At 43.1% G+C, this 24,438-nt stretch overlaps 2 protein-coding genes across 15 annotated transcripts in view; one reads left to right on the plus strand and one right to left on the minus strand.

The window, feature by feature from the left end:
- Positions 1–24,438, plus strand: part of RUNX2 (RUNX family transcription factor 2) — a 351,949-nt gene that overhangs the window by 203,305 nt on the left and 124,206 nt on the right. For 6 of the 13 annotated variants that reach the window (XM_086371924.1, XM_086371918.1, XM_086371921.1 and 3 more), the window contains one exon: positions 23,270–23,335. The exons of the other annotated variants lie outside the window; for them this stretch is intronic. In XM_086371924.1, coding sequence (XP_086228050.1) covers positions 23,270–23,335 — 66 coding nt within the window. The remainder of the gene's footprint in view (positions 1–23,269; positions 23,336–24,438) is intronic. 13 annotated transcript variants of the gene reach the window in all.
- Positions 8,526–18,109, minus strand: LOC147346884 (uncharacterized). Of its 2 annotated transcripts, none has more exons than XM_086371970.1 (3): positions 17,812–18,109; positions 14,666–14,723; positions 8,526–8,859 (listed from the first exon to the last, which is right to left on the minus strand). In XM_086371970.1, the coding sequence occupies exons 1-3, from the start codon at positions 17,965–17,967 to the stop codon at positions 8,675–8,677; spliced, it is 399 nt and encodes a 132-aa protein (XP_086228096.1). In that variant the 5' UTR covers positions 17,968–18,109; the 3' UTR covers positions 8,526–8,674. The 2 variants fall into 2 exon arrangements, 1 of the variants encoding a protein (XP_086228096.1); XR_015153258.1 differs by lacking the exon at positions 8,526–8,859 and adding an exon at positions 13,137–13,258 and having other exon boundaries at positions 17,812–17,946.

Raw genomic sequence — 24,438 nt, forward strand, 5'->3', positions numbered from 1 at the left:
ACACTTCCTTAGTGGCCCTCTTGAGGCCTGGCATCCAGAACCAAACTCTTTCATTCTCAGCCCCTGTTGGTGCTGGCTAAAGTGGCCTTGGTTCTTTGGTGACCATGTTACACTGTTTTCTTATATGTGCCTCTTTCTGTCAAGCTGCATTTCTTCCATTTTTTAACTTTTGCAGGTTTTTTTTTTTTTTTTAGATCCAAGTATGGAAATTTATGGTTATTCCTGTTGTATGTGTTAATTGCCCAGTCATGTCTAACTCTTTGTGACCCCATGATCTGTAGCTCACCAGGCTTCTCATGTCCATTTCCAGGCAAGAGTACTGGAGTGGGTTGCCATTTCCTTCTCCAGGGGATCTTCCTGACCCAGGGATCGAACCCAGGTCTCCTGCATTGCAGGCAGATTCTTTACCGTTTGAGTCACCAGGGAAGCCCACTTATTCCTGTTAAGTTTTGTGTTCTTTAATTCAGGTAATAGCTTCTGCCTGACAAGAACTTTGAATTTTTATTAATTTCATCCAATATATTAGTAGTAGCCTCTTGCTTTCTTTCCTACCTGAGATGTCTTTCTTCAGTTCATTTCAGCCATTTCAAGTCAGTTCAACAAATACTTGGTACATGACTTAAAATGAGCTTAGGCAGGCAGTGGATGAAAAGACATTGTCTCTGGCTTCAGGAAGACTTCAGTCTCATTCAGAAGACAGGATGGGAATATGACATGGTTATATGATGATACCAGCCCACATGGATGCCAGAATACGCAAAAAATGCTCAGGATTTTAGTGAATGGGGATCTCTTTTGACCCCTGCATAAACTTAAAGTCTTCTCTTTGAGGAAATTAAAAAGCATTTCCATTCTGCTCAGATGATATTTTTATTCCGAATTGCTTCGACAATTACATTTTCAGCTGAAAAAAAGATGACACTTGTTGACATGTGTGGTTTCATAATGTTTCTTAAGACAAGAATGTACAAGATCTTGTCTTTTCCCAGCTAGATTGAAGGCTCCCATAGGCCAAGGGCCTGGCCTCCTAATCCTTTGCTATCTGTCCAAGACTTCAACTAGATTGAAGGCTCCCCTTAGGCCAAGGAACTGGCCTTCTTACCCTTCTCTGTCTCTGTTACTCTCTCTCTGCTGTGCATGGAGGTGCTCATGGGAAGTTCTTGCCTGCAGAAAAGAGGTCAACCCCATAGTCCAGGCTGCGTGCCTCAGGGTTGATTCTGCTCCGACCGTAGTTGTTGTTCAGTTGCGGAGTCATGTTCTTCGGGACTCCATGGACTATAACCTGGCCAGGCTCCTCTATCCATGAGATTTCTCAGGCAAGAACACTGGAGTGGGCTGCCATTTCCTTCTCCAGGGGATCCTCCTGACTCCGGAACCACACCCAGGTCTCCTGTGTTGGCTGGTAGTCTTTGCCACTGAGCCACCAGGGAAGCCCATAGTTAGGAATTGGCCAATAGATCTAGAAGTGGGTTTATATAGGAGACTGAGGACAATTGTCATTTACCCTGATTTCATATTCCATATACACAGCTATGGTCCTTGCACATGATTATATTATAGAATTTTCCACTATCATCTTTTAAAGTGAAGGAATACAGTTAGCTATGTGCTGTAACATATATATGCACATATGCATGTAGTCATCTGTTCCCTACATTTAGAATGAAGATACATGTAAATATCCTTGACTGGGTCTATTATTTGGGATATTAAAACATATCAGCAAGGCTACTACTTAATTTTTTCAGGAAAAATAGGACCATTGAAACCCCCATGTTTCAGTATTACTTTGTTACTTTGTTGAGCATTGACTTCTCTGTGCTGTGCTTACTCACTCAGTCATGTCTGACTCTTTGCTACCCCATGGACTGTAGCCTGCCAGGCTCCTCTGTCTGTGGGGATTCTCCAGGCAAGAATACTGGAGTGGGTTGCCATGCCCTCCTCCAGGGAATCTTCCCAACCTAGGGATTGAACCCAGGTCTCCCACATTTTGGGTGAATTCTTCACCGTCTGAGCCACCAGGGAAGCCCATGAATACTGGAGTAGGTAGCCTATCCCTTCTTCAGGGGATCTTCCCAACCCTGAAATCGAACCAGGGTCTCCTGCATTGCAGGTGGATTCTTTACCAGCTGAGCTAGCAGAGAAGCCCTTTGACTTTTTAGGAACTATTAATTGATCACTGCTTGTAGAAAACGGGAAAGAGAAATTGTGTGATAATATTAAGTTAGTTTTTAGATTTGTTAATACATAGAAACAGTTGTAAGGGGAACTTAGAAAGATGCATTTAAAGAGGTAACTAAACAGGTAAAAAGCTTTTTTATCATTTAAGTTTTATATGATAAAATGCAGATGATGGTACTTTAGCTTGAGTTGTTCAAAGTCATTTTGGGGTAGTATTTTGTTTTGAACAGTTTGTTTTCAGAAACAAACAAACAAACATATATATATATTTTTTGATGTGGCTCTCAAGAAATTCAGGAATGTCTAGTTTATGAAAGTCATGTAAATTAAAAGTCTGCTCAAGTGACATTGTCCCTGAATATCTCAAAGGATTTCTTCACCAGGAAGGTGTCATATCTTTTCTAGAGAGACTTTGACCTTCAGCGACCAACTTAGAACCAGCCAAGCATGGTGGACTGGAGAAGCCCAATGTTTCTGTAGCCAAACATTGGCTACAGCTCTCTCCAACCCAAACGGTCACCATTCCAGCTCCCTGTTGTCATTAACAATAATGCTATCATTAATGGAATAATGATAACAAATATGAAGATGGTTATAAACACTCCACCCTATGGCAAGGAGAGCAGTGATTCATGATAAATCAACAATAAACCCACTGATGTGGTCACATCCACATGTAATTAAAAAGCACCCTTTCTAAATAACAACTACAAAGGAAATAAAACCAGGCTTGGAGAAAACAAAAAAGTCTGATAATACTATTGTGGTACTCATTATTAAAAATAGCAAACTTGTCAGCTCCCATACGATACCTTGGGAAAACAGTGATTCTCAGTATTACATAAAGGTATGTTGGAGAATTGACCTTAAAGATTCTGAAAAGGAGAGTTTGACCTCCTGGGTGGTTAGCAGAACAAGTTCCATTTTTTTCTGACCTTAGAATAGGTTGTCAAGGGTACCCTACCTTTGAAGCATTAACTAGGTCTTGGTTTTTGGTCCACTCTGACAATCTCTTTTAATTGGTGCATTTAGACTGATGACATTTAAAGTGACTACTGATGTAGTTGGATTCACATCTACCATGTTCGTTACTCTTTTCTTTGTATTAGTGTCGTTCTTTATTCGATTTTTTCTTCCACTCTTTTTCTGCCTTTTGTGGTTTTGAGTGTTTTATTTGATTCCCTCTTCTCTCCTTTCTTAGCGTATCAGTTCTGCTTCTTTTTTAACCTTTTTTTTTTTGGTCATTGCCCTAGAGTTTGCAATATACATTTGTGACTGCTCCAGCTCCACTTTCAATAACATTATACCACTTCATGGGTATTGTGAGTACCTTGCAATCTATAAACATTTGCGTGTAGGTTTTGTGTAAACATAAGTTTTCAACTTCTTTGGGTAAATGCCAAGGAGTCCAAATACTGGATGGCGTAGTAAAAGTATGCTTAGTTTTGAAAGAAACCACCAAATTGTCTTCCACAGTGGCTGAACATTTTGCATTCCCACTAGCAGTGAATGAGATTTCTCATTGCTCACATAATTTCTGTGTGCCTTTATATTTAAAGTGAGTTTCTTGTAGATAATGTCCAATTGGGTCTTGTTTTCTGATCCACTCTAACCATCTCTGTCTTAACTGATGCCTTTAAACTACTGACATTTATTGTGATTATTGATATACTTGGATTGGTCTCTCTTTGAAGGGTGAGTAAAGTCTCAAATACCCTATTTAATCTAGCAAATGATTGAAACTTTTAAATTTGGGACATGCACCTCCAAAGAGAGTAGAACCCAACAGTGATAAAAGTAGCAGTTGTTGAGTAAAATTGTGTTGAATTGACTTGGCTTATCAGAAAAACATTTCTTGAAAGGCCCAGGCATATGGCATAGTGATTAAACTCTCAGAGCATCATTGGAAGTGTGTTGGAAACAGTGCTTGGCTGGGAATTGAGGAAACTGGCGTTTAATCTTGGATGTACCTCTGAGTTCTTAAGCAAGTCAGTTAATTTCCGTGGGTTTTAGTGTCCTCAGGTGTGAGGTGAGTTAGTTGGGCTAGATATTCATAAAGCTTTGAATGTCTGTGATACTAAAATAAAATACTAAACTGGATATTGCCACCCATAATAAGAATAAAGGCTTGGATAATACTTGATTTATGAACTAAATTTATAGAAATAACTGCTGCAGATGTCAAGGAAAGCTTTGTCTTGTACTTCACTTGATTCTGATGAGAAGCAACATGAGATAGGTTAATTAATGCCAAAGTGCATTCAGCCCTTACCCACAGCTGAGCTTCTGTGCGAGGTGCAGCCTCAGATATGTGCATGTGTGTCAGGGTCTGCAGACAGATTCTGAAGCCCTAGCTTCAGTTGAGAATTAAGGAACTTTATTTCATTGACATTTTACACATCCTTGCATGGCTGTATGCAGTGTATCTGTGTTACACCTCTTTACTTGATGATGGTTATAATGAAGTGCACTTTCTCTCATTGGAGAAATGAGAATCTTGTAAGCTAAAGGTTATTAAAACAAAAGAGCAGGTGAATTATGTTAATAAGTGAATACCTGGACTCAGAAGACCAGACCTTCTATATTGAAGAAATTAGATATATTTAGAGATTATTTATTTATGATTTATTTAGACATTTATATTTATGACAAATATATTTATATTTATGACATATATATTTATAACAAAATTCTGTTTAGTGAAATATTGCTATCACAGTTTCTTATATCCATGTGATAAAAACTTTACTAATATGGTGATAAATAAGAGAAAAGCTCAGAAAGCTTTTTCTACTGGTATATGATGTGGTGATTAAACATTCAGTTTTTGGAGCCAGGCCTCTTCACTCACTAGCTGTGTGATCTTGGGGTTATTACTTAGCTTGTCTGTGCCACAATTTTTCTATATGTAAAATGGGCTAATAATAATAATACTACCACCAACCTCAAAAGGTTGAGGACTAAAAGGTAGCTAATATATGTAAAGCCCTTAGAATAATGTCTGGCACACAATACATGTTAGCTATTACTAGGTAAGGGTAGGCAGTTGAAAATAAGAAAATATTATCTACGGACTGTGCTATGAAAAAAATAAAGTAGGGTGACCTGATGAGTAGGGTGACATTTAAGCTGAGACCCAAATAGCCAGGAAGCGTAGCCCTGCGTGATCCCCCCAGGCAGTGGGGAAGGCTAGTGCTCCTGCCCTCACGGGGGAGCAGAGTGCCCAGTGGCTGCAGATGTAGCAGATAAGATGTGTCAGAGAGATGGGCTTTGAGTCATTGCGGGGTCTTGATGATCGGGATTAGAAGTTTGGATTTGCAGGGACCTGCAGTGATGAGCCACCAATAGATTTTAAGCACGGTCAAAATATAAACGTGTTTCTATCTTCCAAAGGTCACTTTGGCCTTGTGGGGGAGAATTGTGTAGGAAGATGAGGGACAGAGCAAGAGCGTGGCTGGGAGGCTGGGGCAGTCGCTATGGCAACAAGATGGTGGCGTGTGCTCAGCCTGGAAGGGTGGGGATGGAGGGACTATGGATTCGGGGTGGTGGGGGGGAGTGGTATCTGCCTGTATCATCAACATGTTTTAATCATACTTCCCCCCGCCCCCATCATTCATTTACTTTGAAAGGAAGAATATTGCATCCTCTAAAACCTAAATGTTTATACACTGTTCCTATACCCTGGAGTGAATCGGTCATTCAGGAATTGCTTGATTTATTAGGTGAATACAGAACCACCCACCTGGAAAATTCAGGCCAGCAATCCACTCTGAGAGCTGAAATGTTTGGTTTGGTTGTTTTCATTGACACATTAATCTGATTATTTCCAGTAGCTCCCTTTCCTTGGCACCATGCAAACCCTGATTGCAGTGCAATGAAGTGCAATGATGAGATTAATTGGGGGGACTGACCAGCATTGTATTTTGTCCTCTTAAAATGTAGATAGTGTGTTTATCTTTCATTGCCTTTATCTACTGCTAAGTCACTTCAGTCATGTCCGACTCTTTGCGACCCTATGGAATGTCGTCAGCCAGACTCCTCTGTCCATCAGATTCTCCAGGCTCTGTCCATGGAATTCTCCAGGCAAGAATACTAGAGTGGGTTGCCATGCCCTCCTCCAGGGGATCTTCTCGACCCAGGGATTGAAATCCAGTCTTCTGAGTCTCCTGCATTGGCAGGCAGGTTCTTTACCGCTAGCACCACCTGAGAAGCTCTATCCATTGCTATATATGGCTTTTAAAGATGGAATAAAATGCTATACTGGGGTTATTAGATGACCATATAGAAAGCGTGTGGCAACAACCCTGAAGGGAGGAGACCCCTGAGCGAGGGGCTGGGGCTTGTTACATCAGGCTTGCAAGCCCAGCTCCTGTATCTGAGACAAGGAAAGCTGGGTAAGACACCAGCATTTGTCCTCCCTGGGAATGGAGTCAACCACCCCACACAGCTGCTTCCCAGAGGACTGAGAAATAAAGACATGGCTTAAATTGGGAATAACTTGAGTTGATAAGAGGTGAGGGATTTGTTCTAAGCAGAATCTCAAGCACAAGCTAACGTTAACAGAGGAATCTTCAAATAGCTGAGACACTTATATTGCCATTGTAGTCAGTGATCACTCCCTTCTCAGATATCTTCTAACTGAACCTTAAAGAAAGAGTCTTCTCTCCCTCTGCCCCCAAACCTTCCATCTGTGGTTCTAGAAATTAGCTTCCAGATCTTACAAAGATAAGAGCACTTCTTACATTTCCTGTTTGAAGTCACAAAAGTCCTGCTGTCTGTGGATACCAGTGACCTCTTCTTCCTGCCATGCCAAAGGACAGAGGGAAGCATCCTAAAACCGTTACCACAATTTATTAGCTTATTATTATTTTTTTAATTATTTTCTAAGAGAACTTATTTTAATTTTATTTATTTGGCCACGCCATTACAAGGCATGTGGAATATTAGTTCCCTGACCAGGGATTGAACCTGAGCCCTCTGCCTTAAAAGCACACAGTCCAAACCACGGGACCTCCAGGGAAGTCCCTTGTCAGCTGGTTTTAAAGGAAAGGAGTGCAGTAAAATCAGAATCTGGGGAGCATATTTCTCAGTGACCTAATTACTTAGAATTTCTTTGATGGATTTATATGGAGTTTTGGAAGGTCAAAGAACTCAAAATACAGTACAATTCAAAGGGCATCAGCATTGCATAGGATGGGATGATAGAATCATTCCAAGGGCTCTGAAAACATGATGGATTGGAATTCCGGATAACAGGTGGGCTCTTCCGTTAGCTTTGGAACCTAGTTCTTACCTTCCTCTCTGGCTTTGTCTAGACATGGCCCAAGGAGAATGGAAGCCAAAAGACTCAGTGTAAGGAGGATGCAAGACCAGAGGGAGAAACAGCAAATAACAGGCCACTGGGAAAAAAATAGTCACTTTTTAAAAAGAATAAAACTTAGAGACAACATGGTTTAGAGTGAGGGCTGTTTTCACCCCAGAAGCCAGGAGGTCTGACTACTGATGGGGCGGCTTGCTTCCTCATCAGATGAGGGGTGGTCTTGACCAGGCTCATGGTTCCCTCCAGTTTCACGGCTTTGGCCCCGTTCTTTTTTGCTACAACTCTGCAGTATTATGTTGAAAATCACTGGGGCTTCTCTGGTGGTCCAGTGGTTGGAGACTCCATGTGCCAATGCAGAGGACATGGGTTAGTCCCTGGTCTGGAAAGATCCCACAGCCCCAGGGCACTTAAGCCCTTGCTCCTAGATCCTGTGCTCTGCAACAAGACAATAGCCGCCACTCGCCGCAACTAAAGAAAGCCTACATGCAGCAATGAAGATACAGCACAGCCAAAAATAAATAAACTGATAAATTAATGTAAATGAATCACTACAAAAGTGGGTAAGGAGATATATAACTAGACCTCTATTTAGGGACATTGATTGGCACTAGAAAGTTGGTGATTGATCTGGTTGTATTTCAGCCCCAACTCAGATCCTCTCAACTAGTGTGTAAAATGTCAGCTTGAAGCCATAGCTTCTGCCCTGGGTCCCTGCAGGTGGCCACCTGGCATTGCCCTGCTATGTGCCATGTCCTTCGGTGCCTACAAGAGGAAAAAAAAAAAAAAACAATTTTACCAAAGCAAACCCCATCCAAGGGTCTTCCTTCTAACATTTTAATAGAGATAACATTTCAAATTGCAAATAACAGAACTTCTAGTTAGAAGGTGGGAAAAAAATCTGAAAGTTTGTGAAAGTCGAAAAAGCAAGGACCAAGTAAGGTTATGCAGATGGCAAATTGCAGCCATTCACACGGAGGTAAAACTTCGGATACTGAAAAATATGGCAAGTATGCTCTAACAAAAAGAACAAACAGGCAGGTTAGCACTGAGGGAATCGGGAAGAAGAAAGAGATCTGTACAAATAACCCTACAGGTTGGGACTGTAGATTTCAGCGGCATCACTCTGGGTATGACGAGTACTGTGGCCCAGTGCAGTCTGAGGACGAAGAGACTCTACCAGCTCATCTGGCTCAGGGGATGGTGGCCTGAAGGCTGGGTTGACCAGGAGACACGGAGACCCTGAAACCAGGAGATGCAGGCGCCCTGAATGATGAAGAAAAACTGAAGACACCACCAGGAAGAAGGAATCGTCCTCGTGATGGGGAAGCTTGAAATCTTCTGCCGCTCTCGTTCAGCAACTGGAGGAACAAGAGAAAACTGAAAAGACCCAGGATGCTCACGTCATCAATAACCGTGGCTTTTCCAGTGGCAGAAAGGAAAGCCTGTGGATAAGGACCTCCCTGGTGGTCCAGTGGCTAAGACTCTGTGCCCCCAATGCAGGGGGCCTGGGTTCAGTCCCTTGTCAAACACCGCAACTAAGAGTTGACACGGTGCAACTCTAAAATCCTGCACGCTGCAAGGAAGATCGGAGATCCCTCGTGCCGCAACTGAGACCTGGCACAGCCACATAAGTAAATATTGAAAATAAATAAATAAAGCCTACAGTTAAAGAACACCGTGTTACAACAAATTAGGTGCAGAGGCAAACGGGAAGGGTTATAGCAACTATATCCAAAGGTGACAGTAAAAATAAGAGTACAAAACCCTCAGGATTAATAGTGATAATATTTAGACAGCGTTTTAAATCTATAGAAAAGACTTTCACAGACATCCTCATGTAACCTCACAGCAGCTCACCAGGGTACAGATGTTGTTGTAGTCCCTGTTTTGCAGCAACTAGGGGCTCAGGGGCATTCAGAGACTTGATCTCTAGGTCACACGGGGAAAAAGGGGGAGATGAAGCCTCAACCCCGAGTTTCTGGGCTCCAAGTGTGCTTTCCCCACCGTGCATGGTCATAGGAGTCTCTATGTCAAAGCCAGATTTTGCTACAAAAGCCTGTTGAGTGTCCTCAGGGATTTTTTTTTTTTTTTTAATCACATCCAGTGTATTCTCAGGGAACATAACACCAGTCTTCCTTACTAAGTAGGCAATATCCATGCTGGAAACAGATCAGATAACCCAAAATAAGGTAAAATTTACCAGATTCCTACCAGAAGCAACAGTGAAAATAATCTACCTTCTGATTTTTGTAAATCTACCTTTTATTGTAGAGATTTAAAAATGCATATATTAATGAAATTTTAAAACCTGAAAAGTATATATTTTTATATGTGGGCAAAGAAACTTAAGCTACTTAAATCATGCAATATATCCTACCCTGCAAGAGCTGGAAAGATGGATATAAATATTGTTATTTTAATTTCAGATAGGTCAGGTCAAAACAATTCTCTGAGAGTCTAGAGCAAAGAAGAAAAAGAAATAGCTTACATCATATCTCTCATTGAACGTATGACCTTAAAGTGAAGTTGCTCAGTCGTGTCCGACTCTTTGCGACCCCATGGACTGTGGCCTTCCAGGCTCCTCTGTTCATGGGATTTTCCAGGCAAGAGTACTGGAGTGGATTGCCATTTCCTTCTCCAGGGGATCTTCCCAACCCAGGGATTGAACCCGGGTCTCCCGGATTGTAGACAGACACTTTACCGTCTGAGCCACGACCCTAAAGTGAATTTTAAACCCCTTTCCTGCTAAATTTAATGGTGAAAAACTCTTAAAAGCTAATAGTGTTCACATTTTCTTTTGGCTTTCTTGCAAACTATTGTCAACAATTATACTTTTTTTTTTTTTTTTTTTACTACATTTTCTAATCAGCACATTGTATCTAGAGGGGAACCAGGTATTTTTCACACAGTAGACATACCTCATTAAAAGAACCGTAATACTCTTTTCCACCTTTCTTTAGAACAGTATTTCTAATAGAATTTTTTAAGGTACTTTTGGAATTCTCAAGGTTTTGTAATGTGTAGCCGAATCAAAATTTTAGAGCTGGGAAACAACAGAGACAGTTGAGGCAAGTGCGGTCATTTTACGATGAATGTGGGGTCGGGGAGAGAAGGGGCTCCACCACCACCACCCCGCCCATTAGGTGCAGTGCTGTCTCCAGAACCTCAGCCCGACTGCTCCAGGGCTCTAGAATCCTGTTCTCCTTCGATGTTTGTTTTTTTTTTTTTTTTTGTGGCTGTACTGGATCTTCGTTGCAGTGTGTGGGCTATCCAGTTGTGGAGCTCGGTTTACCCCTCGGCATGTGGGATCTTAATTCACCAAGCAGGGATCAAACCTGCACCCCCTTCATTGGAAGGTGGATTCTTAACCACAAGCCCAGCTGGGAGGTCCCTCCTGCTACATTTCTAGTAGGCCACTGACCCTTGTTTGATGTTGTTGCTGTACCTGGCCATTTTGATCTGAAAAAGATATCCATGAATTATCTCCTTTGCCCCCTTCATCTTTTCACCCTCAAATTAAATCCTTATGAAGAGACTCAGTAGACTTAGCCCGACATCTGTGACAGCACCGTCTCTCTCGACCAGTTATCAGTTGTCTTGGACCACATCTAGCGGGGACTCGGTGGACAGTATTCCCAGGCTGGGGAAAACAGGGCTCAGGTTTGGGGCAGGCAGAGAAATTCCGCTGTTGGAGGAGCTACCGTTGGACTATTTGTTGTGTTTTTGTGTGTTTCTCTCAAGGATACTGAGCCGACCAGGCCCTCTCTCTCTCTCTCTTTTTTTTTTTTTTTTGGTCATCAAAACAAGTAGCTCCTCTCAGACACCTTAATACATAATTAGGTGTGTCTGTTTACACTTGGGAGACAGCGGGCTTCATGTCCTAAAGAAATACAAGGAGTCTGGGAGCAGCCACAAACAGATGTTGACATTATCCATTTGTGGCGAGTTTATTACTATAGCACCAGGAGTAAACATTGAGGATGAAACCCCTCTGCAGGGGTGGGTGTGTGTGTTGAGAGGGTAATGTTATCGAGCAGAGTAGAAAGTGAAAGGAAGTCCTTTTTTTTTTTCTTTTTCTTTTTTTTTTCGATCTGCTCTAGTATTTGTTTATCTCCTACAACAAGGAAAATTTCACTATTTGGCTTTGGCTGTTTGAAGGCTTTTGCCAAATGCTTGACAATCTGTAAGTTTTGATTTGTGTCAAAAAACCCACTTTGAGAACAAGGTTCTATGTAACTAAGATGTGTTTGTTTTTGTTTAAATCACTCAGAAGAGAAATCATCTCTTGTCTATTGTGAAAAGAGAGTTTTCAATCAAAGGAAAATTCTCCATATTCTAAAATATACAAACGGCTCTTTGAAATGGATGCCAAATCAAACTCTGAGAGGGACATTTCTCTTGCAGAAGTTTTGAGTTAATTCCGTGTGCAGGGCTTGAGTGGGAAAGCTCAGACTGTCGGGGGAACCAGTTACGGCAACACTATGTGTGGAGTAGGAAGTTACATAAGGAGCATTGTATCAAGACAGCAGGAAGACTCTTGTACATTGTTTTAGGCTAAATCCTAGCAACAAAGTTCTTTTCAAAGTGAGTCAGATTTTCAGTTAAATAAAAGGTAGTACTTTGGTTCCTGATATTGGTTCCTCCAATGTGGGAAGGCATGTTGGTCATCACTTTTTAAAAAAATTTCAACCCAAATGATCCCTGTTGTTAAAGAAACACCATCTTTCCGCCTGTCAGGACTTCTCTTAGGATAAAAAGTGGTAGATGCTAATGAGACAAGTCTACTGGAGAAAAGGGACACAAATTAGGAAACTTGACAATTTCACTCTGGCTCTGCCACTAATTGGTTGCGTCCACGAGTCACTGATTTTTTCCCTTGGCTAAGTTTCCTTATCCATTGGTACCTGTCAGTTGGGCTTAAACCAGATGTATGTAAAAACAGTGACAACCTGAAAAGCATTGTATACATTTGAGGTGTGCTTTTTAAATACAGTTATTACTTTTGAGACAGGAGAGTTGGCTTGGGGCTGAAAAAGAATAGCTCTTAGGATAAGGGAGCAAATCCAGGGGACAGGTTAGAACGAGAGATGCACCCCAAAAGTGGTGGGCAAAGCAGAGTTGTGAATCTAGAACTGACCTGAACCCTTTAGGTGCAGGTAAACCATAGGTGTAGTAGGTCAGGAAAAGCAGGTGGCTGAAGACGGACAGGCAGAAATCAGAAGGCACAGGCAAACTACAGTTAGAGATGAGGACTTGGGACAAACCCGGCATCACCATCTCTTTTTCCTTATACACAACGCATTTAAAAACTTTCCGAATGTCACTCTGAGAGGAGCTACAGTGCCTTTACAGATACTTGCAGATAGGCAGGACGGAGTTGTCATTCTCAAGGAATTTACAGGCTGGTAGAGTGGTGAGGCGGAGAAGGCAATGGTACCCCACTCCAGTACTCTTGCCTGGAAAATCCCATGGACGGAAGAGCCTGGAAGGCTGCAGTCCATGGGGTTGCGAAGAGTCGGACACGACTGAGCGACTTCACTTTCACTTTTCACTTTCATGCACTGGAGAAGGAAATGGCAACCCACTCCAGTGTTCTTGCCTGGAGAATCCCAGGGACGGGAGAGCCTGGTGGGCTGCCATCTATGGGGTCCCACAGAGTCGGACACAACTGAAGGGACTTAGCAGCAGCAGCAGCAGCAGCAGCAGCAGCAGCAGAGTGGTGAGGTGACTGTAGGCCCTCTGCACGTGCATGCCTGCCTGGAAGAGACAGATGAAGAACAGGGTGGGGGGTGGGGTGGGCGGTGTGCCGAGGAGGGAGGGGTCACTCTGGGCTAAAGCAAGGACACGAGCAGATGACTCTTGGACGCCGGGGGGGTTGTGAGGTAGATTTTGCAGGCTGCTTAGAATCTCAAGGAATTGAGATAGAGTGAGCGTGGGTACACTGAGGGCTGATCACCTCATCTGTGATTGAGGGAAGATAGAAGAGGGTGGACAGGACAGAACCCAGACAGGGGTCCAGTTTGACTGGATAGTAGAGTTCCCGAAGGACAGTGAGACGAGCCTGGAAAGGCAAGTTGGGACAGGATTGTTACTCCGGCAAGTGTTTGCTGTGTGCCTAATGGAGAGATCTAGACATGTACACAAACCGGAGGAAAAAGCGTGACATGAAGTCACAGAACTCGTAGGCAGTCACCAACAAGGAAAGCCTGAGGAGCCAGAAAGTCGGAGGAGGCAAGGCTTCAGGAGCCCAGATGAGCCATCTGGGCAGCAGATACAGCACACACACGAGTGGCTCCTGATCCTAGGGCAACCTTCTGGTCACAACCAGGAAGCCTCTTACAGGGTCTCCGTGGACACAGACCCATCCCAGGGCCTGGGCAGAGGGGCAGGCCAGCGGATGCATGTGAGTGGAGCGGGAGCCGGGGCACGGGTAAAGCTGGGTCCCGGCAGGACCAGCCAGGCTTGAGGCCGAAGCCTGTGGTTTTGATCTCAGGTTAACGTGGGTCGTGTGAGGCCTGGGAGAGCCGGTGGAGCTGACTTAGAAACTGAACCAGGGCATTTTGGTCTTCTGGTTCGCGTTCCAGGTCTTGGGGCATCGGGTGGTTTGAGTCACAGGTATTAGGGTTCAAGATGGCTTCGGGGCTGTTGGACCGCACCAGGGCGCTTAGCCTTTTGAACGGAATTTTATTTGAAGAAAAACTGTGCCCCAAGCTTGTCAACATTTTAAAGGATGCTCCCTCCGAGGTGGCTGCTGCCTGGAGACTTCCTGGATCAGCACTCGAGTCAGTCACAGGGAGAGTCAGGCTGTGCTGAGGCCGGATTTAGACGGGCAGATCTATTCTAACTTTCAGAAGGGGAGAATCGAGCCGGATCTGAAAACACAGTCTGTGCATTTAGGGGATGGTGGAATGTGGTCGCTATGGTGATTATTTGCTCTCCTAGCCTCCTTTTCCCACTGCAAGAGGCATGTTTATTTTTATAGAGGAGTTTGGTTGGGTCTGGCACTGGGTGTGTGGAGTTTAATCGGGAGCTTCCAGGATTCTGATTCTCAACTCACGTTTTTCCTAGCTTGGACCCCAGTTTTTACGTATTCCTTCTTCTCTAGCTCTTCTAATTCAAATAATACCGTATGAAGGGATACCCTCATGAGATGGAGATGCTTACCATTTGCTGTGTACTTTTGCCAGTTCTCACTTACAAGAGTCTTATCCAGGGAGAGAACCTGAGGAATAGAAAGTGTGACCTGCTTACAATCACTCAGAACATCAGTGGTAAAGACCATGTGGGAATTCAGAGTCTGAGTGAAACCCTCAAGATAGGGATGAGGAACCAGTACTGGTAGTTGATCAGAACTCTTTTCATCATTGCCCTACAGGTAGGCATGGCCGCCAATATGTTAGAACTCTCATAAAAATGACACTGAATCTCTGCATACTGCTATATTTAAAACGAATAACCAACAAGGTCCTACTGTGTAGCACAGGGAAGTCTGCTCAATGTTATGTGTCAGCCTAGATGGGAGGGGAATTTGGGGGAGAATGGATACATGTATATGTATGGCCAAGTCCCTTTGCTGTCCAGTGGAAACTATCACAGCATTGTTAATTGACTCTGGTCCAACACAAAATAAAAAAATTTTTTAAAAATGACACTGAATTTCTGAACAGTGGAAGGGACTGTGGCAGCGGAGCCCCCCAGGTCTGGGGCCAGGTTCTGGGCCACCATTTACTGGTCTGTAACCTTGAAGAAATCATTGAGCTTCAGTCTGTCATTCATAACGTGGGGTCAGTGACACCATCTCCCTTCCAGGGCTGGGTTGAGGATTTAATGCTCTAATGTGAATAGACGTCTTTCATGGATGCTCTGCAGGTGGGATCCTCAAATCTCTTCCCCATTAGTAAAATCTGTGACACCACGAGATGCTGGGACTACAGAAACACCTGGAAGATCCCTATGGTTGGAGCAAAGACTGGGCTATTAAGCACCAGTCCATGCTGGTCCCCAGCCCATCTTCACGGCATTCCTAAACAACATACCGTGCTTGAAAGATTCTCCCATTGAAGCACCTCAAGGGGCAGAGGGAACTCTGGAGCTCCTCCTGCACACTCTGTTCCCCCATCTGCTGACATAACCCAAACCACCCGGCTCCTGCCTGGAGAGCATTTTCATGTCATGTGAATTTTCCTCCATGATATGCCTACTTTGGTTTTAATATAAAAATAACATCTTAATTTACTAATATCAGTAATATGTCCTTTAAAAAAAGAAAGAAAAAAACTCCCCCATGTATTCCCTTCTTTATTTCATGCCCTCCTATCAGCTAGGCTTGGGTGTCTAATATATAACATCTCAGCTAGTTCATAAACTTTTTGCATTTAATATAGTCCTGAGTTACCACTAGCACAGGCCACGGGAAAATACCATCCTGTCCCTTCTAAATTCAGGCTTTTTGGAAAGATTAACTTAGGAACAATTTATCATTTAGTTGCAATTTTTAAAATAATCTTAATTGGCCACATATGTTATCAAATAAGAGCGGGTCTTCCTAGCCTCTGCTTCTGTCCACATGTCCCCCACCCAACACGTGTGCATGCACACTCCATGTTGCCAGGATGTCAGAAAATTAATTATATCACCCTAGGCAGATACCGTCACAGGAAAGCCGCCCCCTGATCGAAGATAAGATTACTGATACCAAAGCTGTTATTTTTAGGAGGGAAAGGCTATTGCTTTCCAACCTCCGTCCCTCTTTTTCCTAGTCCCTCCTCTCTTAATTGTGGCTCTATGTTTTGGTAGCCATAAGTCATTAGCGGTTTTTAATTTCTCTGAAACTGAAATAAGGTCTGAAAGGGTGGATTTGTCCCTTTTTTCCTCCTTTTTTCCTCTTATTTTTTTTCTGGCTAATCGGAGGAACGCAACCACATCTGAAGCCACTTGGCTCATTATGAATTTCATGGAAACTGATTCTCTGAAAGTGTTTCCATATGTGTGTTCCCAATATATCCCATCCTCTCTAAATGGGAGCACAGACGTGTGCATGGGCTGGAAATGGCTTCAGGATGTGACAGAGCAATCATATGACCGCCGCGGCACCGTGGGTGGCCCCTTCTGAAAGACACGGTGTCCTGGGTGCTGGCCTCCTTCCTGCTGCGGATCTGGTTTCAAAGACTATCCACCCTTCCTAGCCTTTAAAAAGTTCTTCATCAAGGCCTAGCGAGAAGAGCCCTCTCGTGTTCTTTTTTTTTTAACTCCGTTTCTCTCCCCCCACCACCCCATCCTTTGGTTTCTTCCTCCTCTTAGCCTCCCGCCCTGTGCACGCAGGATCACACACACACTGCACATCTAACCACCTCCCTCCTCCCCCTCACCAAGAGGAAATGTATTATTCCAACAATATCCTCAAAATTTGGGTGGGTTAAAGGGATGGTTGAAGTTTTTGAAAATTGCCAGGTTGTACTTTTTTTTTCTCCCCCCTGTTCTCTCTTTCCTTCAACGTAGCATACTTTCTTAGCCTTGGGATCAGCTGGTCTCAGAATTTGTGAGCGTGCAGTGGAAAAGTACAATTCATTACAACACGGAAAATAAATATTTATACTGGATAGTCGAGGCACTTTCCTCTCTTTTGCACAACTATGGAGCTTGCTGGTCTGACCTTTTATTATCTTCAAAAAATCGATTTCAGATTCTCATTTTTCTGCTTTCTTTCCCATCAGCCTGACCCATCACATTTCTTCCACGTGGGGTATAGTTTTCTGACTGATTTAATGAAATTAAAAGTAAAATTAATTGAGTGATCAATACTTGATCATTTTAGTGTGAAGGAATAAATTCAGGGAAAGAAAGAAAGTTGATGTAAAATCTCTTAAAGCCTCAGTGTGGAAAATGCAAAGTAATCTTCTGGGTAGAGATGAAAATTGATTTTTAGATAATGTTTATACAGCCTTTCTGCTTCTGTCATGTTATCTGCTTGGGACTATGCTAGTAGTTCATTCATTTAGCAGATTTTTCGGAAGTACCCAACTTTTCCCAGCACCATACTGTGGAAATAGGGAGGATCTCAAAGGAGGATACATGATTCTTCTTCATTTGCTCTCCCATTAGTTGGAAAATGAAAATACTTCTCTAAATACTAAGTACTTCTAATACTCTAACACTAAATATTCTAAGTACTTCTTTAAAATACCTTAGTTGGAAAATGAAAATATTTCTCTAAAACCAGTGACAATACTTTTACCACAGACTGGTAAAATTTACATATGTACATATCCTGGATGTATAGGGTAAAGAAAAGATGATAAGGATTTGTATACCTGAAAGTCCTTGTGTGGTGGTGAGTTTTGAAGGCCCTGCTTACCGTACCCGGGTCTGGCAGACAGCAGGGAGGTAGCTGTAAGTTTGAGCATGCACAGAGCCGCAGTGAGGTGAGGGTCCTGAGTGAATGGCCTACCACAAACGGGAAGGTTCATCCTGAGCAGCGAGAGAGGTGACCTTGGAAGGGTAGAACAGGAAGCTCTGACGATGCCAGTAGTTTTCCCATTATCTTTTTTTGCAGAGCTGTTCGGTCACACCTGGTAAAGGGTAGCCGTGACCTGTGCTGGGTCAGGGTGATACCCTCTGGTTTTTCAAGGCCTTGCATCAGCATGGCCTGAAAGGGTGGAAGATTTGCCCGTTCTGTGTGTGTTTTCAGAGAACTCAGATCTAAGGAAACTCAAGGCTGAGGCTCTGCGTTTTCCTGCTGGCATGCACTGTCAGGGCAGCCAAGGGGGAGATGTTCACGCGGGCCTGGGACAGAACTGCTTTTGCATCTCAGGGTCATGAAGATCCACCTGTCTCCAGGCTGCCACTTCTTCATCTATAAAGGCCATCCTCAGTTCTGGGTGATGCTGACATACTGGCTCTATCTACTGTCCAGAAATTCAAACAGGATGTGAGCTTTACTACTACCTACTCCAAATAAATGACACAACCTTAGTGGCAGCAGTTACCCTGGGGTCCTGGGGACAGGAATGTGCCCATCCACTGTGCATTTGTAGCCTGGCCCTCTTTCTCCTTTCTGTCTTCTCCGCCTGACTCCCCAGTGCAGACTTAACATAGATATGGGCTCTCAGGATACTGGACACAGCACGGTGGCATCTGTTCACTAGTGGCAACTACCATTGGTCAGCCTCTGTCTGAAACGTGAAGTCAAGTGATGTAGTGATGTTTGGTGAGAGCTTTGAACACCCTTTAAAGAGAGTTTTATGAGATTTCATAAGTTAGGAATTGTATTTGAGTTACATTTAGGTCTGATGCCACCATTGCTGAATGCTTATTATAATATCTATTTTCTTAATGCATCAAAAAATATACCAGCTGTTGTGCAGAGTTCTTGAATCCCTAGCCCATTTGCCTTGTTCATTGATTTATTCATCCATTCATATGCTTACATTAAAAAAATTTAAGCTCTTACCCTATAGACTGTTCTGAGGGATATGAGAGGAAAATAAATCATAATCCTTACCATCCAAAGTTTACTTTGTAGTTGGAGAGCACAGGCTAAGAAACAGCTAATAATTCAGTAAAGCAGTGGCTGAGGGCCCAAAAGAGTGATATGGAAAATAAATGCTATTAGAACAGGAGTGAAATAGGAAATTATATAATAGAGCAGTTGGGAAGGCGGCAGCCAAAATGTAGAAGGGGAAGAAGCTGTTTAGAGGAGAGAGGCGCTGCTTCTTATTCCAATAGAGAGGATGCTGCAAGGGGGTTAATGAAAAGTGTTATTGTTTAGTTGCTAAATCATGTCCAACTCTTTGTGACCCCATGAACTGTAGCCTACCAGGCTCCTCAGTCCCTGGGATTTCCCAGGTAAGAATACTGGAGTGGGTTGCCATTTCCTTCTCCAGGGAATCTTCCCAACCCAGGGATTAAACCCACGTGTCTCCTTCATTGGCAGGTGGATTCTTTACCACTAAGCCATCAGGGAAGCCCTTAATAAAAAGTACCTGGATCTTATTTGAGATTTGGTGAAGTGATAACTCCTACCATTTAAAATGTTTTCATGAAGCTTTGAAGTTAATACCTTATTGCTGAGAAGTCTGATGGCTTTTCATACTGTATATTTTTGCCCTTGCATTAAAAAAGGACAGAGAAGTCTGCATTTGCCAACCTGTGTTCCACCTGGACTCAAGGTCCCTGGTCCTTTTCTGTGTCCCGACCTGCCCTCCACAGTTGGGATGTGTAAATTCCACTCCCTAGTGGAGATGGTCCCTGGGTGTGATGTTTCCTAGCTGATAGCCCTGAATGGCAAGTACCCCAGTCCAATATTCTTTTCAAGCTCTTATCTCCAGTCTTTTTAGCACTATCTTGGCCCATCTTCAACCAACCAAGCCATAATGGTTTGAGTGTCTATTGAATGAGAAAATGTATGTGAAGGTACTAGGGAAAGAAACATCAAGCATGGTTGTTATTAAACCCAAAAGGGGAAGATGAATGAGTATTAGATCACTGCTGCTGTAGCTTCCTCTAGTTAGGAGTCCAGCACAAGTCAAGATAACCAGCATTAGACAGCAGCATGTGGAAGGCGCTGAGTGGAGGTTTGCAGGCCACAGGAACCAGAGATCAGAGTTTCTCTTTTATTCTCCCTTATCTTGGTTTCACTCCTTCCCCACCGCACTTTCCACTTGCTCAGAAGACCCAAGAGACCTGGTTGGTTAAAAGCAGGCTATTTCCTTTTTCTCCATAGACTTTGAGGTGGGGGGGCAAGAAATTTTTACTTTTTAAAAAATGGTTTTCACAATGATTAGACTTTGCATTCACTGAAGAATAATCAGTGCTTCCTTTTCTTTCCTTTTGGCTGTGCTGGGTCTTCGTTGGGGTGCGTGGGCTTTCTCTGGTCTAGCATGAGAGATTAGTTGCCCCACAGCATGAGGGATCTTAGTTCCCTGACCAGTGGATTCTTAACCACTGCACCACCAGGGAATTCCCAAGGACTTTTTACTTTTAACTTCGATTTTATTTTTATTGGAGCTTTATGGGCATTTTATCAATATATTCTTCCCCAGGTATATTAGATTGTGAAAAACTTCTGCTGCCGCCGCCGCCGCTGCTGCTATTTCAATGAGCAAGTTTCCTGCAGCTCTCTTTCTGATAAGGACAGAAATCTGCAGGTCTCTGACTTTGGCAGGGGGTGCAGAGGGTCATTCTGGAATGAAATGCATCTGTAGGGAATCAGCAGGTCCTAAGGGAATCAAGCCCTTGACCTTGGTCTCACTCAGGTTACGCCATGAATAACTAAATTAATTGCTCACTGCTTAGCAAATTAGGTCAGCAAGTGCTGAAAGAGTTTTTAAATAGTTTCCCAAGAACAGTAACTCTCTTTGGGGGCAACACGTGGGCACCAGAAGAACCTGCTTAAATATTTTTAAGCAAATTTATTTCAGCATATAGAACTTTTAAGGCAGATTATATATAATATATCTGCAATTGTGTCAACCTAATTCTTAAGGGTGACTAAGATTAAAAAGAGGTTAGAAGTCTGAGAGGTCTTGTCTAACTGTGGTTCTGCCTCTCTTGTGCTGGGTGATTTTGTAGAGTAAATGGTTCCCCTTCTCTGTTTAGCTTCCCTATTTGTCAGTGGGTTAGATTAGGATTATCTAGACAGTAAAAGAGGGGTTTGGATTTTTGTCACCAGAATACCCCAAACCAGCACAGGAGGATAAATGGGTACCTTAGGGAACCTGGGGGCATAGTCTAAAGCCTCCCAAGTGCAAAATTTTGTTGAAATCAGTTTTCATTTGTCTAAAAATTCATCTAAGTTTTCATTTGTCTAAAAATTCATCTAAAGCTTTACAAATGGAAATTTTTGTTGAAATAATTTTTTCGTTTGCCTGAAAACTCACCCAAATGTTGCGTGCTAGTCCATATCATATTCATGTTTACTGTACAGCATCCGCTTGTCTCCAGACTGAGTAAAGCCAGCCTTTTGGGAAGATGTACCGTGTTTATCTTGGGCTTCAAGTAACTCCTGGCAGTACTGGCTTTATTTAATCTGTAGGTTGGGATCTGGTGTTTTAAACCGGCTCTGGGGAGCTCTCAGGCTACAAGGCAGATCACTGGGGCAGTTACTGAGCTTTGGCTTTATGTTTCTAAAATTAGATTGGGGTAAGAGTGCTTCTAGAACTCTCCAGGCGTTTGTCCTTATCCTTGCAATAAGTAGATATGACATTTTCTTTAGTTGATATAATATCTAGGTCTGTAGATGGTTTGTAGTTGTATGTATTGTGGTTGGTGATGTGGGTATGAATAGTTTAGGACACAAAGATCAGAACAACCTGAGAAGATGTTCTAAAAGAAAAACTGAGTTCTTGTACAGAAAAAAGATTAGAAGTATAGAAAGAAATGTAGTTATAGCATTTGTTTCTGTAATAATTATTATAGAAAATAATTGAAAATTAGGAAGGAGTTTAAGTTCTTTTTAAGTTGAGGATTCTTTCAATCTCCCCACCACTGATTATTATATAAGAGATCTCACGTGAAACTGTGACAAGTTGTTAAAATTTCTTCCTACAGTGTGTTCTGTAGGAACACACTAAGCAAGTTCTAGAGAATCATCTTTTTTTAAGTTATAAAAATGGCCATATAATCCCTTTAAAGTCCACGTCAGCTCTCTCTGCTCAGAAGGAGTTAAATCCTCAAGACCTGACAGTCTTAAGTGACTGGAAGCCACTGGTGAAAATTCTATAAACCTAGCGGAAACTTGTCGCATGGTGTTCTATAAACCACAACCAGAGCTCATTAATTGAAAAATGAATGTCAATTTGCGTTAGCCGGCATCTCTAAACCCAAAAGGTACAGTGATCCCGGCATGTGATGGATAATAAAAACATCAGCCAAACATATCAGGTAAAATCAAGAAGTTGGGGGTAGGGGGCGGAGAGATAAATTCAAAGCCACATTGGAATTTACTGGCAGGGTCCCACATAAAGGGTTTTAATAGGGCTTCATAGGGCTTCTGCATTAAAATAAGGGAAACCACATGGAATTTTAATTATAAGGACAGGATATTTTAAGTATAAATACTCACGAGAAGCATTTTTTACATCGATGAGCCTATTTGTGTGAGCTCTGTGCTTCTGTGGAGCAAATGCTGCTGTTTTAAGTGTGACTTCTTTCCTTTTGAAATTGCTCACGTTATTCTGGTTTCTCTCACACGAGCTGAGTGTTGAACTTAATGCATACAGAAGTGGCCTGCCTACACCTATTAACTCTGCCGACTCAAGTTCACCTAGATGCCCCATGATGAAAATGGGCTGGCCGAGAACATCTGTGGTCTCCATGCCGGGCCTGTATCGTGTCAGGCGCTACAGAAGCCCGGGGCAGGGAGATGGCAGATCTCATCTGCACCACCGTGGGCAGTTCTGCCCGCGTCCCTCCTTGCACCTTTTCACACTTGAACTTGTCAGCATTTTGTACTTGGGAGGGGTTAGGGAGAGGCCAGCAGAGGATGGAAGAATTTATCAAAAGCAGAGAGCAACTGCCCAGACTGTGCGAGTTTTGGTTTGTCATCTTGAAAGTGTTTGCTTCCGGTATTAGAAGCTAGCTGCTCACCAGCTTTTCCCCCTCTGCTTATGGGGCCTGTGGATTCCGGGAAGGTTTACTGTGAGGGGTGGGAACTTCCCAGCCTCCCCTCCCCCTCCCCCAAGGCAGTAGCTTCTCCTGCTGTCTTGGGATTCACGGTGATAGAATGGTAGAACCAGAAGGGAACTTAGAGCTCATCCCCTCATTTTACAGATGATGACACTGCCACCTCTGACTTCTGCCTCTGGCCTTCCACTCTCAGTAAGAAGAGCCAGGCAGGTGAGACTTTTCACAATTGCTGGGTTGGGCTGGGTGGGGTTGTCTGACTGAGACTGCCCGATGAGTGAGAAACACTTTTATTAACGACATATTGCTTTGAAGTAGACACTTCTAGTTATTAGTGCCCACTAAGGCACTTAACCTGAGCATTTTACAAAGAACACAAGGCAGTGTGCATTTTAAGAGAAATGAACAACTCTCGATCAGCACCTTGAAAGAAGAAGATTGAGATGCTTCCTTTAGGATCCCAGAACGGGGGCTAAACAAAAAGGAAGCTGAGGAAGTACCTGCTCACTAAGGCCTTCAGGAATGACTGAGGGAGACTTCACTGGCGGTCCAGTCCTTAACGTGGCCCACTTAGCCTTCTAGTGCAGGGAACAGAGGTTCGATCCCTGATGGGGGAACTAAGATCCCACATGCCACGCATGGTGTGGCCAAAAATTTAAAAAGAATACTGAGTGTTTTCCCTTATAGATAAAAGTGGTAGGAAAAGCAAATATACGAGAGCCAAAGGATTGGAAGAGTTCAGGTGTGAACAAAATCTTTAAGAGCACTGGTGTAATCGAAGAGCTTGTCACAATTCTGTCAGTGTTAGAAATTCATAACCCAGTCTTTAAAGGTCACAACTATAAGTTTTTGGCATTTCCGAAAACTAATTTCCACATGAAGTGGTTTCTAACTGTGGTTTCATAAGTTGAGTGCCAGAAATACCTATTACGAAGGCATCTTGTTAGTTTTAGAAGTTAAAGGACCTCATGTTTTAGGGGAAAACTGTCTTTGCTTCAGGTTCCCAGTTCAAAGTGGCCAGCAGCTAACTCTGTAGGATGTGGTATATGGGCCCGGTGGGTGGATGGTGAGACGCCCTCCTGTTCTTTCTCCTTTTCTAGGGAGCTTTTCCCCAGAGCTGCTGTTGGCATGTGGCCTTAATCAGGTCTTGCTTCTCCCGTCAAGGCTTGAAGCGCAGTGATTGCTAGGTGCCACCCACTTTCAATCCTGCTAGCTTATGACCCTCAGCAGAATTTCTAAGGGTCAGACTCTCCTATATGACCCCAGATACATAAGCTAGTTCCAGAAAACATTGAAATCTAGTTTGATTTTCTTTT

Source organism: Bos grunniens, chromosome 23 (assembly GCF_055505025.1).
Source record: "Bos grunniens cultivar Pamir isolate PY7600 chromosome 23, Bosgru_T2T1.0, whole genome shotgun sequence".
In the NCBI taxonomy this organism is placed as follows: domain Eukaryota; kingdom Metazoa; phylum Chordata; class Mammalia; order Artiodactyla; family Bovidae; genus Bos; species Bos grunniens.

Excerpts from the sequence above, each read along its gene's own strand:
- LOC147346884 (XM_086371970.1), bottom strand. The coding sequence starts at position 17,967 with ATGAACCTTCCCGTTTGTGGTAGGCCATTCACTCAGGACCCTCACCTC. Across the intron at positions 14,724-17,811 it reads CACCACACAAGGACTTTCAG|GTTCTCTCCCTGGATAAGAC; the intron begins GTATACAAATCC and ends TCTATTCCTCAG. Across the intron at positions 8,860-14,665 it reads GCAAAAGTACACAGCAAATG|TTGCTGAACGAGAGCGGCAG; the intron begins GTAAGCATCTCC and ends TTGTTCCTCCAG.